At 40.9% G+C, this 14,371-nt stretch overlaps 1 protein-coding gene across 8 annotated transcripts in view; it reads left to right on the top strand.

The window, feature by feature from the left end:
* The window catches only part of LIMS1 (LIM zinc finger domain containing 1), a 195,514-nt gene that overhangs the window by 165,259 nt on the left and 15,884 nt on the right, over positions 1 to 14,371 (top strand). For all 8 annotated transcript variants that reach the window (XM_080656232.1, XM_080656233.1, XM_080656234.1 and 5 more), the window contains 3 exons: positions 11,206 to 11,272; positions 12,500 to 12,620; positions 13,098 to 13,247. In XM_080656232.1, coding sequence (XP_080512358.1) covers positions 11,206 to 11,272; positions 12,500 to 12,620; positions 13,098 to 13,247 — 338 coding nt within the window. The remainder of the gene's footprint in view (positions 1 to 11,205; positions 11,273 to 12,499; positions 12,621 to 13,097; positions 13,248 to 14,371) is intronic.

Below are 14,371 nucleotides of genomic sequence, written 5' to 3'. Positions count from 1 at the left end.
GGGAATGACTCAGCACAGGAAACCGAAGGTATATGCCTTCTGAGCTCTAACTCCTGAGTTACCAATCCTGGCTTCTTCTCACACAGCTCTAGTCCACTGTGCCCTCCTTCTGCCAGAGCACAAGGTGAGTGGCTCCACAGGCCTTTTTTTTTTTTTTTTTTTTAATATATTTTATTGATATTTTACAGAGAGGAAGGGAGAGGGATAGAGAGCTAGAAACATCAATGAGAGAGAAACATCGATCAGCTGCCTCCTGCACACCTCCCACTGAGGATGTGCCCGCAACCAAGGTACATGCCCTTGACCGGAATCGAACCCGGGACCTTCAGTCCGCAGGCCGACACTTTATCCACTGAGCCAAACCGGTTTCGGCTCCACAGGCCTTTTAAGAGAGTGCCTGAATTTTCAGCTGTCACTCCCTGGCAGACAGCAACCCCATTGCTTTACACAGCCAGATGTTATGTGGGTACCCTTCTCAGTTGTGGTGCTCTCTGCTGGGGGGGGCCCAGTTTGGCGATTAAATCCCACAATGTCCTTTACATTATAGGATGTTAATGGCATCCCTAGTCTCTACCCACTAGATCCCCAGTTGTGACAAACAAAAATATCTCCAGTCATTGCTCAATACCCCCTGGGGAGCAAAATCACCCTCAGTTGAGAACCAATGCATCAAATAATAAGGACATCTCTTACAGTAGGTAGTGAAGTTCACTATGATAATAAGTCAGTTACAAATTGGCATGTTCCTCTGGTTGTTTAGGCAATACCATACATAAAACAAAAACCTTTCTGTAGTCCTGTCTCTTAAGAATTTGTCTGCAGTCACAGTTAATTCTTGTGCCATAAATTTAACTAGAAAGTACTTCTAGAAAGAACTCATTTAAGAAAGACCCTAAAGAGAGCTTACATTTTCTTGTTTAAATTGGTACAAAGGAAGATAGATATACCCATTCTTAAATAGTTCATCTTTCATTTAGCAGAAGGCAAGATTTATTTTCTGTATAGTAATTAGAACTGTTTCCCCAAACTGAAATTTATTTTTCTCTATTCAGATATTCTACTTCTGCTTTTTTTTTCTTTTAATATATTTTTATTGATTTCAGAGAAGAAGGGAGAGGGAGACAGAGATAGAAACATCAATGATGAGAGAGTATCATTGATTGGCTGCCTCTTGCATGTCCCCTACTGGGATCGAGCCCACAACCCGGGCATGTGCCCTTGACTGGAGTCGAACCCATGACCCTTCAGTCCACAGGCCGACACTCTATCCACTGAGCCAAACAAGCTAGAGCTCTACTTCTGCGTTTTAATTTTAAATAAATTTTAAATAGTAATGATTATAATAATTACTCTTTTAAGTTTATCTATATCAGAAGATAGTGACCTGGGTAGTAATAAAAATTATGTGACATGTTAAAACAACAACAGGTGTTGCTTTCTATCACTGTCACCACCTAGGTGCTTCTTCCCAGCTTCATGTGATTCTCTTCAAAGGTGGGCTCACCTGGCTTGTGTTGGTTTACATCACTTCACCTTGCCTGGAATGTAGTGTTTTATGCATGAATGAATGCCCTGTTATTGTTAATTTTAAAGATGTGTGCGTTATATTAACATTTTTATTTCTGAAAATATTACATATTAAACCCTATTATGAACCAAGCTCTGTACTAGGTGTTTTACAAACTATTGTTCTTGTTCTTTCATTTGATTCTCACATGCAAATCAGGCATTTTACTCACAGTTTACCTGTGGCCATGGTTCTCAGAGACCTTGCACTGTTATGTGGTGGGTGAGCAGTCCCAATAGGGTCTCAATCTGAGGTTTGCTTGTGTCCATATGCTTTGTTTTCCTCCATTAGGATGGCCTGACTCTCATAGAAACTGAAATAGTTTCCTAGAGATTATATATATATTTTAAGACTTTTTATTGATTTTTAGAGAGAGAGGAAGAGAGAAACATCAATGTGACAGAGAAACATCAATTGGCTGCCTCCTGCATGCCCTCCTTCTGGGGATCAAGGCCCCAACCCCGACACGTGCCCTGACCAGAAATGGAACCAACGACCTCTTGATGTACAGGACAATGCCCAACTTCTGAACCCCAGCAGCCGGGCTGAGAATGATATTTTCTGTAACTGATAGCTCACAGTCTCCTGTATGTTGCCATCCCTGCTGCTTTGTTGAGTCACTCCATAAGTGTTATAGAAAGCTTACACTCTATGGTTTGCTGCATAGACCACGTTATGTCCTAGTTCCAGGAGTGAATACAGTTTTCTAAGTGATTTAAGTAGAACTTGACAGCTTTTATGGTTCTTCTCCTCATTTTCAGACCAGGAAAACTGAGAGAGGTTGATAAATGTGTGAGTTATGTATGATTAGTGATCCTAGACTTCGTGTTGTAGTTGTCTTCAGAGGGAAATCTGTGTCCATCAGTGCTGGTTTACATAAGTTATTAGTATCGCCAAATCATTCTCCAATACACATGAAGAAGTATTTAATTGACATTTCCAGGGGCTATTACCCATTCAACCCAGAGACCCTAAAACCAACTATAAATAGCCACATAGTGGTTCCTAAATCTAACTTTGTAGCACCTGGGATTATCTCCAGTAAAAAGATTATCTTAAATTTTCCCCCAAGAAAATACTTTTTGGAAGTGAAATTGAACCAATGCAGAGAAATATACTTCCAGAAATGTTACAGTTTGGGATGGACTGCACCAAGGACTAGGGACTTGGTATGCAGCCTTTCCAACTTAGAATAGTATGCATTTAGGGGCTGGGTTCTTGGCTAATACTTCAGATTGTTTTCTCTCTCCTTAGTTTGAATATCCCAAATGTATTTCTTTTTTCCCTGTCACAACATGCATAACAGGAATGACCAATTTATGATGGGAGATTGAGTGGAAAGATGTTTCACAAGAGATTTTTTTCACTCATTTTCTCTTATACTGAACCAGGATGACTCAGGAAGGCTGAAACCTAAGAAGGAAAGACATACTGTTGAGAGGAAACTTTGCAAAAAATGAGGTGCTTGTCTGTTGACCCACTCATTTTATGACAGTCCGGTTTTCAACATTTGCACTTGACTTGAAATGAGACCATTAGCTAAGTTTCTAATTCTGAGCTTTCTTTAAAGCAGCAGAATTATTTTTTCCCTGCTCAAAGGGAATCTTCATAGAACTCCAAAACTTAAATTAGTTAAAAGCAGAACCATTCTTGACTAGAGTCCATCCTCCCTTGTACTGAACTACCACTGTTCCCTACAGGTGGCGGAGCTTTGGCATCGTGTTTCAACACTATTAATTTGGAACATTAATATTATTATAGGCTTCTTGTATTTTAAATCAATTTGGGGTTTAATGTGTAATTACCTAGAAAGGCAATATTGATGGAATCTTCCAATATTTTGTTCCCTAATTTCAATTCTTCCAAATTTATGATTTCTGAATTTCCTTCATATTACATCCTATAGTTTTACTTTGGATCAACTGGCCATAACTGTGTCTGATCATTTCTACACTGTAGAAAAGAGGTAGCCTGTTATAGCAAAAGAAGTTCTGCTCTTTCAGTTGTCCTCATGCTGGGGTAAGCACACCCCAGTGTGTGCACCAGGTTTGCAATGAGGATGGCTCCAAGGAACTCATTTTTCTTTCTAGTACTGATTTGCCTGATAGTATATTTGTATTCACAATAGCACTTCTCCCACTTCACTAAAGATAGGAATCTCAAATCTTACTATGATGAATTGCTCCAGGATACCAATCTGAAGTGATTTGTGCGAGGTCCTTAAACCCATAAGGCTTTCCAATCTTTCCTTGCCTCATTAAGGGTGAGGCTTAGCTTTAGAAACTGTATTGGGTGTTCTATATTCAGAGATACAATAGATTTGCAGATGTGGAGAGTGGTCATGACAGCTTTCCATTTAGGACTTTGCCTTTTTTGTTCCCTAATTTCAAAAGGACAGTCTTTTGTTTTATTGATTGATTGATTGATTATTTATTTATTTACTAGTGGCCCGGTGCACGAAATTTGTGCACGGGGTGGGGGGGGGGGTGTCCCTCAGCCCGGCCTGCACCCTCTCCAATCTGGGATCCCTCTCACAATCCAGCAGTGCTGGCTCCTAACTGCTCACCTGCCTGCCTGCTCGCCACCAACTGCCCTCCTCTCCTGGCCTGATCGCCCCTAACTGCCTCTGCCTCGGCCCTGCCACCATGGCTTTGTCTGGAAGAACGTCCGGAAGATCTCCCAGAAGGTCTCCCGGTCTAATGAGCATATTACCCTTTTATTAGTATAGATTTTTAAAGGACGTCCTTTTAAAGAGAGAGTCCCGTAAAAGCAAAGCAAAGACATCACTGGATGTGTTATGTGGCAGAACAAAATAGGTTTGTGACTCGGATGAGGTCCTGAGAGTTTAAACAGCTTGCCCTAACTCACAGAGCCAGTCAGTGGCAGTGCTTAAGCTGGGATTTAACCCAGGCAGTCTGTACTTGTGGTCAATGTTCTTTATATATATACTAGAGGCCCGGTGCACGAAATTCGTGCACGGGGTGGGGGGTGTCCCTAAGCCCAGCCTGCACCCTCTCCAAATCTGGGACCCCTAGAGGGATGTCTAACTGCCCGTTTAGGCCCGATCCCAGCTAAACGGGCAGTCAGACATCCCTCTCACAATCCAGGACTGCTGGCTCCCAACTGCTCGCCTGCCTGCCTTCCTGATTGCCCCTAACCACTTCTGCCTGCCAGCCTGATCACCCCCTAACCACTCCCCTGCCAGCCTGATGGATGCCTAACCGCTCCCCTGCCAGCCTGTTTGCCCCTAACTGCCCTTCCCTGCAGGCCTGGGTCACCCCCAACTTCCCTCCTCTGCTGGCCTGGTCACCCCTAACTGCCCTCCCCTGCAGGCTTGATCGCCCCCAACTGCCCTCCCTTGCAGGCCTGGTCCCTCCCAACTGCCCTCCCCTGCTGGCCATCTTGTGGTGGCCATCTTGTGTCCACATGGGGTCAGGATCTTTGACCACATGGGGGCAGCCATCTTGTGTGTTGGAGTGATGGTCAATCTGCATATTACTCTTTTTTTTTTAATATTTTATTGATTTTTTACAGAGAGGAAGGGAGAGGAATAGAGAATTAGAAACATCGATCAGCTGCCTCCTGCACACCTCCTACTGGGGATGTGCCGCAACCAAGGTACATGCCCTTGACCTGAATCGAACCTGGGACCTTTCAGTCCACAGGCCGACGCTCTATCCACTGAGCCAAACCGGTTAGGGCTGCATATTACTCTTTTATTAGATACGATAGAGGCCTGATGCACGGGTGGGCGCCAGCTGGTTTGCCCTGAAGGGTGTCCCAGATCAAGGTGGGGGTTCCCTTGGGGCGTGAGGCGGCCTGGGCGAGAGGCCTGGGGTGGTTTGCAGGCCGGCCATGACCCCTGGTAACCCAAGTGGAGGCCCTGGTATTTGGGGTTTATTTATCTTCTACAATTGAAACTTTGTAGCCTGGAGTGGAGCCAAGCCTTCTGCTTGCTCCATGGCGGCAGCCTTTTTTTTTTTTTTGATTTATGTATCTTCTATAATTGAAACTTTGTAGCCTTAAGCAGAGGCCTGGGCCAGCCAGGGTGTGCGGAAAGCTTGGCTTCCTCCATCACCGGGGACAACCCTAGCCTCCTGCTCTTTCCAGCTCCGTGGCTGCTGCCATTTCTGTTTGGATTTATGTATCTTCTATCATTGAAACTTTGTAGCCTTGAGTGGAGGCCTGGGCTGGCAAGGGCAGGCGGAAAGCTTGGCTTCCTCCATTGCCGGGGAAACCCAAGCCTCCCTCCTGCTCTCTGTGGCTGTAGCCATCTTGGTTGGGTTTATTTGCATATTCGCTCCTGATTGGCTGGTGGGCGTGGCTTGTGGGTGTAGCAGAGTGGTGGTTAATTTGCATATTGCTCTTATATAGGATACATATATATATATATATATATATAAATTTTTTAAATTCATTTCAAAGAGGAAGGGAGAGGGAGAGAGAGATAAAAACATCAATGATCAGAGAAAATCATTGATTGGCCGCCTCCTGCATGCCCCACACTGGGGATTGAGCCCGCATCCTGGGCATATGGCCTGACCGTGAATCGAACCATGACCTCCTGGTTCATAGGTCAATGCTCAACCACTGAGCCCTGCATCCAGGCTGTGGTCAGTGTTCTTAATGCCTATGATGTGTTATCTATTTGAATCATACCTTAAAAGACTTTTACTCAAATTACAACCGATCCTAATTTTTTTCTACCTTCTGCTAGCAAATATAGTATTTATGCTAACTGCTAGACTTATTTTTTGTTTTTTAAGATATATATTGTTCTCTTCCTCTTTTGTTAATCCTCACCTGAGGATATTTTTTCGATTGTTTTTTTGTTTTTGTTTTTTTGTTTGTTTTTTTTTAAGGAGGTGGGGATAAGAGAAAGAGAGACAGGGAGGGAGAAACATCGATGTGAGAGAGACACATCAATTCGTTGCTTCTAGCACCTGCCCCAACCATGACCAGGGGTCACACTGCAACCCTTTGGTGCTTAGGCCAATGCTCTTTAACCATTTAGCAAACTGGCCAGGACTATATTTATTTCTTTCATTAAATACAGAGTAAAACTTGATTGTTGCTTCCCCCCCCCCCCAACTGAACTTTGTTTTAATAGGTCTCCAAATTCTGTGACAGATTTTTGGTCAAGTTATTTCCATTTTAAAAAAAACCGATTTTAAAAACTAGTAATTTAAAACTGCCACACATGGAGAAAAAACAAATGGTCCACAAAACATTCTCCATTCCTTCTGAAGGTCTTATGATGTATTATAATCATCAACTAGTCTTTTGCCAATTGAGACAAACAGTTCTGAAACCGTTCTTCCAACACTAAGCTGGGGTAGCTAGGAAAAGTTGATCAGTTTTTTAGCTAAAGTAATGGGGTTATTTCTCAGGTTTTTACATTTGATTTTTTTTCTTTCTTTTTTTTATCCTTATTGTTGAAAGTATTACAGATGTCCCCTTTGTTTTTTGTTGTTGGTTTTTTTCCCCATTGACCTCCACCTCCCTGCACCTGCCCCTCCCAAGCCTTCGCCACACTATTGTCTACATCCACGGGCTATGCATATATGCATGTAAGTTTCCTGGTTAATCCCTCTGAATTTCATCAGTCTGTTCATGGTTCTATGTCTCTGCATCTATTTTGTTCATCATTTTATTTGGTTCATTAGATTATACATAAGAGTGAGACCATGTGATAATTACCTTTCTCTTATTTTGCTTATTTAGCTTAACATAATATTCTCCATGTCCACCATCCATGGTAAGAGTTCCTTTCTTTTTCTTTTTCTTTTTTTTTTTTCACGACTGGGTAGTATTCCATTGTGTAAATGTACTACAGCTTTTTTATCCACTCATTTGCTGATGGGCACTTGGACTGTTTCTAAATCTTAACTATTGTAAATTTCACTGCTATGAACATATATTCTTTCTACTTGGTGTTCCTGTTTTTTTAGGATATATTCCTAGAAGTGGGATCACTTGGTCAAATGGGAGTTCCATTTTTTACTTTTTGAGGAAACTCCATACTGTTTTCCACAGTGGCTGCACCAGTCTGCATTCCCACCATCAGTGTACTAGGGTTCCCTTTTTTCCACATCCTCACCAGCACTTGTCATTTGTTGATTTGTTATGGTAGCCATTCTCACAGGTGTGAGGTGATATGTCATTTTTGTTTTAATTTGCATCTCTCTGACTATCAGTGACTTTGAGCATTTTTTCATATCTCTTGGCCTTCTGTATGTCCACTTTGGAGAAGTATCTATTTAGGTCCTTTACCCATTTTTTTAATTGGATTATTGGTCTTCCTTTTGTTAGGTTGTATAAGTTGCTTATATATTTTGGAAATTAACACCTTATCGGATGTTTCATTGGCAAATATGTTCTCCCATACAGTGGACTCTCTTTTCACTTTGTTGATGGTTTCTTTTGCTCTGCAGAAGTTTTTATTTTGATGTAGTCCCACTTGTTTATTTTCTCTTTAGTTTCCTTTGCCCTAGGACAGTGGGCGGCAAACTCATTAGTCAACAGAGCCAAATATCAACAGTACAATGATTGAAATTTCTTTTGAGAGCCAAATTTTTTAAACTTAAACTATATAGGTAGGTACATTGTTATTAACTGAATTAGGGTACTCCTAAGCTGGCCTTTGCTAAAAACTCAAGGGGCCAAAGAGCCGCATGTGGCTTGCGAGCCGCAGTTTGCCAAACAATGCCCTAGGAGATGTGTCAGTAAACATATTGCTGTGTCTGAGATTTTGCTGCCTATGGTTTCTTCCAGGACTTTTATGGTTTCACGACTTAAATTTAGGTCTTTCACCCATTTTGAGTCTATTCTTGTGTATGGTATAAGGTGATGGTCTAATTTCATTTTTTTGCATGTACCTGTCCAGTTTTCCCAACACTATTTATTGAAGAGACTGTCTTTACTCCATTTTATGCTCTTGCCTCCTTTGTCAAATATTAATTGAGCATAATGGCTTGGGTCAATTTCTGGGTTCTCTGTTCTGTTCCATTCATCTATATGCCTGATCTTGTGCCAGTACCAGGCTGATCTGGGCACATTGGCTTTGTAGTATAACTTGAAATCTGGTATTGTGATTCCTCCTATGTTGTTATTCTTTCTCAAGATTACTGCGACTATTTGGAGTCTTTTTTGATTAGCTGCTGTTTTTCCATGTCTCCCCACAATGCTTCCCACCCCAGCTTCTCAGGCACCTGGAGTCTGTCCCTTTCTACACCAAAGCCTCAAGTGAGTAGCTGCAAATCAAAACCCCTTTGCTCTGGGTTTAGAAAAAAAAGTGCAGCTTTCTCTCCGACCAACTTCAGTCTACAAGGTCCAGACTCCGCCACGACCAGCAGCCCTGCCGCCTCTCACAGATGGATGTTACGTGGGCTGCTGGTCTGGGCTCTGGTGCTCCGAGCTGTGGAGGCCAGCCTTGGTTCCAGGACTCTCTCTATGGGGGAACAGCCCCTCCCATAGCCTAGGGCTGCCTGCTGCTCCTGGAAGGCCCTCTTATGACCTCACCCTTCCTACCAGTGTCCAGGTGTTTTCTGTCCTTCCTTGATATAAGTCTACTCAGCTGGACTTCAGTTGGTAATTCCAGGTGAATGTTCTTCAATTTAGTTGTAATTCCAGTCTGGCCTTGGGATGAGATGCACGACAGGTCTTCCTATTAGGCCACCATTGTTTCAGAATCTCCTTGATTTCTTCTTTTTTTAATTGATTTCAGAGATGAAGAGAGAGGGAGGTAGAAGATGAGAGAGACTCATTGATTGGCTGCCTCCTGCACGCCCCAACCGGGGATGGAGCCCGCAACCAGGGCATGTGCCCTTGACTGGAATCAAATTTGGGACCCTTCAGTCCACAGGCCAATGAAATCAGCTAGGGCTGATTTCTTTTTTTTTAATTACTACTAATTTAGTAAAATTACTACTAAACCTCAGATGTCTTTATATTTACATAATATTTATTCATTAAAGGAACATCTCACTTAAATAACTTCTACTTTGGGCTACACATTACAATGCATTATATTATGACAGAGTATTGAGTAATAGCTTGTTGATTTGTTATTCTCTGTTTGTAACTTTTAAAAATAGATTCATTAAATTTATTGGAGTTTATTATTTGAATTTAAAAAATGAAGTAAGGCTTTTTCTGCCACAAAATAAAAATGCTTTGGCTGGTTTGCCAATTATTATAGATATGTTCACTAAATTGAATGAAGCTAAATCTGCAGATAATTTTCATAATTGAGGAAATTGAGTTGACAACTGATACATTATTAAAAGTGAATTTTGATAATCAAAGAGGATGTGATTTTTAATATATAACTTATAAGGTGCTTAAAGATTCAAAGGAAGACATTATGTAATTCCTACAACTTTTTTATGTGAAAAGGATAAAAGCAACCCCAAAAATAGAAAATTAATCTAGAATTAATGGCTTTTCTAGTGGTAAGTCATATTTATCCACAGAGGCATGAAATAATTATGAGGGGAAAAGAGTAGCCCTGCTCATCTCATTAAGATATGCTTTTCAAGTAAATAAGTAGTAAATAAAATTTAACATTTGTAACTTATGTTTTACTAATACTCATTATATGACAACTTAATCCAGAAGAAAAGAATGTTACCTTTTAGAGTCTTATGGATTCAGAAAGTAAAGCATTTTAATTGTAGTGAAGTATGGTAGGGTGATCAATTAAAGACAGTAGCATAAAAAAATATACTAAGATAAAACTTCGAGGGAAATAAAATAGAAACAGTTCAAGGAGAGAAATGAAGGATGTAAATAAGGATTTTGGTGCCATTTTAAGATGTTTAAATTTAAAATATGCTGGAATGTTTACCCTTTGTAAATATTTAAGCCTAGAGTAAAATATTTTAGATATCAACCTTAAAACATGTGGAAAAGGACTTGTATATGCCTATTTTCTGGGGAGTGGGGCCTGTAGTTTTCATCAGATTCTTAAACGTGGAGTATGTAAACTGCCAAAAAACAATTATATATAGTTATAGGCAGGGTCACTGTATTCTTTGGGCACTATGTTAATTCTAGCCTCAACTTGTTCATTGTATTTTCCCTGTGCCCACACATAGATGTATGGAAGATACAAAAGTATATCTGCTTTTAAAAATCTCAGTGGAATTATAAATTCTTAGGGCAGAGCTCTTAGATCAAAAGCATCTTTCCTTTTTGTCTGCAAAGAACAATCTATACTAATAAAAGGGTAATATACTAATTAGACCAGATAGACCGGACATCTTCTGGTCGTCCGGTCCTCCTTCCAGACAAAGCTACGGTGGTGGGGGCTGAGGCAGAGGCAGTTAGGGGCAATCAGGCCGGCAGGGGAGAGCAGTTAGAGGTGATCAGGCCGGCAGGGGAGGGCGGTTAATGGCAATCAGGCCGGCAGGGAGGGCAGTTAGGGGTGATCAGGCCGGCAGGCAGAGGTGGTTAGGGGCAATCAGGCAGGCAGGCAGGCAGGTGAGCAATTAGTTGCCAGCAGTCTTGGATTGTGAGAGGGATGTCCCAGATTGGAGAGGGTACAGGCCGGGCTGAGGGACCCCCCCCCCCCTGGCATGAATTTCATGCACCGGGCCTCTAGTTATATTCATATTTACAAATACTTTCTATTTCAGTTTGAAGGGAGGAAGTACTGCGAACATGATTTTCAGATGCTTTTTGCACCCTGCTGCCATCAGTGCGGTAAGTCTCACTGCTGAATGTAAAATTAAAAGTTCAGTTTCAAAGTTACTTAAGTTGTTTAACACTACTGAAGTGTCAATGATAAAAGTGGGTTTTGGTGCTCATTAGGAATAGCATTTAGGTACTTTATCTGTCCTCTTGCCTATCAGTCCTATATAATAAAACTCTAACATGCAAATCGACCAAACAGCACAACAACCAGTCACTATGATGTGCACTGACCACCAGGGGGCAGGCGCTCAACACAGGAGTTGACCCCTGGTGGTCAGTGTGCTCCCACAGGGGAGCGCCACTCAGCCAGAAGGCGGGCTCATGGCTGGTGAGCACATCAGTGGTGGTGGGAGCCTCTCCTGCTTCCACTGCAGGCGGGCAGTAGGAGCAAGGGGTCCTGGACTGTGAGAGCCCCAGACTGCAAGAGGGATGTCTGACTAAGCCAGCAGTCAGACATCCCCCGAGGGGTCCCAGCCTGCGAAAGGGCGCAGGCCGGGCTGAGGGACTACCCCCACCCCCACCCCCGTGCACGAATTTCATGCACCGGACCTCTAGTAATATATAACAAACTGGAAGAGTATAAAAACCCAGAGAGAATTGATTTTTAAGGACATCTAGTATAAAGTTATTTCAGGACTAACTGAAACTTCTGTTAAATGAACATTTATGGAATATTCATTTACCCTACTTGCTTTTGGGTTTGCCAGAAGGGAGACAGAGAAGATTGTCAGTGAGGTGCATAGATGCTTAAAGATTGCCTATGGTTGGTTATACAGGTGCTGGGCTGGCTTGCACCTTAGCCACTTCACTGGTTGCTAACAGCTCTACTAGAAGGCCTCCAGAGATTGGAGAAACTGAGTTGAATGTTATAAAGGTTTCATGAAAGAAGAAATTAAGCCTAGGTTACAAGAAAATGTGCTGTGGATTTCAGTTTTCTGTATCATTGATGGCCAGAAGTTACCAAAAGGCATTCAAGAGAGCCCAGTAATTGTTTGGGAAAGGAAAGGCAGATTCAGAGATAAAATAAGACAGCCCGAAAATATAGAACTACAGAATCAAAAACAAGCACTCAGATGATATAGAAAACATTTTTCTAATATAATACTTGTTATGGTATACACATACATAAAAAGTTCCTTTTTGTGGAAAAAGATTTAAATGTGTGTTTTTTTCCCTTTGCTGCTTTTAGCAATAAAATGCCACATTGTATATACTTTGTGTGTCCCTTTCGCACAGGTGAATTCATCATTGGCCGAGTTATCAAAGCCATGAATAACAGCTGGCATCCTGAGTGCTTCTGCTGTGACCTCTGCCAGGAGGTCCTGGCAGATATCGGGTTTGTCAAGAATGCTGGGAGGTAGGAGTATTTTATCCTTGTCAGGTGTGGGTGGATAAAGTGACTACTACATGTCATGCATATTTTCTCATGGGATGTGAGGCGGTGCTTCGGGACACCCAGTTTAAAACATAAGGACTCAAACTGGTGTCTGTTAGGACAGGGCCCTGGAATTTCTGGGCAGCAGTGTTTGACTGCCATTTGTGTTCCTGGGCCTCACAAAAGGGGGACAAGTATTTAAAATAGAGTTTCTAAAATATCAGTCAGATTATTTGCGTTTTTCATATAAAAAGTAGTAGTCTGCTCTATTAAGTCAACAGTGATTTCTAAAGAAATAACTTCTTTAATTTCTTTTGAGAGATATGGGAAGCATATTTCTTTTTCTCTTCTTTTTTCCTCTTTTTTTTTCTTTTCTTTCTCGGCACATTTCTTTTTAATTATTAGGAAGAACCTTAGATTTTAAATTTAAGTTTCTAAAAAAGTTTTGGCTCTGTTTAGGCATCTGTGTCGCCCCTGTCATAATCGTGAGAAAGCCAGGGGCCTTGGAAAATACATCTGCCAGAAATGCCATGCCATCATTGACGAGCAGCCTCTGATATTCAAGAACGACCCTTATCATCCAGACCACTTCAACTGTGCCAACTGCGGGTATTGCGATTTCTTTGTTACTGCACTGTAGTGGAGATGAAGGATAACATTTATCTGTATTTCTGTTAACCAAATTTGTTTTTCTCCAAATTTTAATCTGGGAAATTTTTAACCTATAAGAAAGTCAAGAGAATAATATAAAGAATACCTACATACCCTTAATTTAGTTTCATCAGTTAACATTTTGCCACATTTGATTGCGTGTGCAGCATACTTGTGTGTGCATGTGTCTGCATGTACAGACTTTGAAGTAATCAGACCATATTAAAATATCCTCAATCATCCAAAAACTGTTTTCCAATAAAGGATTAATAATAAAAAAAGCTTAGAAAGTCTTATCTTTGTACATATATAACTTTTGCATTTGTAATAATTAGGGTGTTATCCCAAAATATCTTAAATTCTATCTAAAGGTATTTTGTTTTTTTCCTTCAAAAACTCATGATATATTGTTAAGCTGTGATTCTCTGAATTTGTTGTCTAGTATAAAAATTTAAAGGAAAAAGATACTTTACTATAATGAATATGAATGAACATGCTAAATTGTAGTAGGGAAAACAAGGTAGGCTCAAGGTCAAACAAACTGATTTGCAGTGTAAGAACAGCCACTTCATCTTTTTTGTGATTATCAGTTTGTGCCTTTTCCGCTTTTCTTTCCTATCCTTGTTCTAGTGCAGTGATCGGCAAACTCATTAGTCAACAGAGCCAAATATCAACAGTACAACGATTGAAATTTCTTTTGAGAGCCAAATTTTTTAAACTTAAACTATATAGGTAGGTACATTGTTAATAATTTAATTAGGGTACTCCTAAGCTGGCCTTTGCTAAAAACTCAAGGGACCAAAGAGCCGCATGTGGCTTGCGAGCCGCAGTTTGCTGGTCACTGCTCTAGTGGAATATTTTTTCACTTTTGGTTAGCTCTTTTAAATAATTACTTAAACAGATGAAATTCAAACAAGTCCATTTGGCTAATTGGGGCTATCTCTGGCATGTTTATTGACACAGGAGACGGAAAATAATAGCATACTTAAGCATTTGGAAACAGAAAATTCTGGTCATTTCATTTGTTTATTTCTTATTAACCTGTAACTATTCTTAAAAGCTGTCACAGTTTAAATAATTAT

Source organism: Plecotus auritus (genome assembly GCF_963455305.1).
Source record: "Plecotus auritus genome assembly, chromosome: 2".
Taxonomy (NCBI): domain Eukaryota; kingdom Metazoa; phylum Chordata; class Mammalia; order Chiroptera; family Vespertilionidae; genus Plecotus; species Plecotus auritus.
The sequence above is the reverse complement of the archived record's forward strand: the minus strand, read 5'-3'. Positions and strand labels throughout refer to the sequence as shown.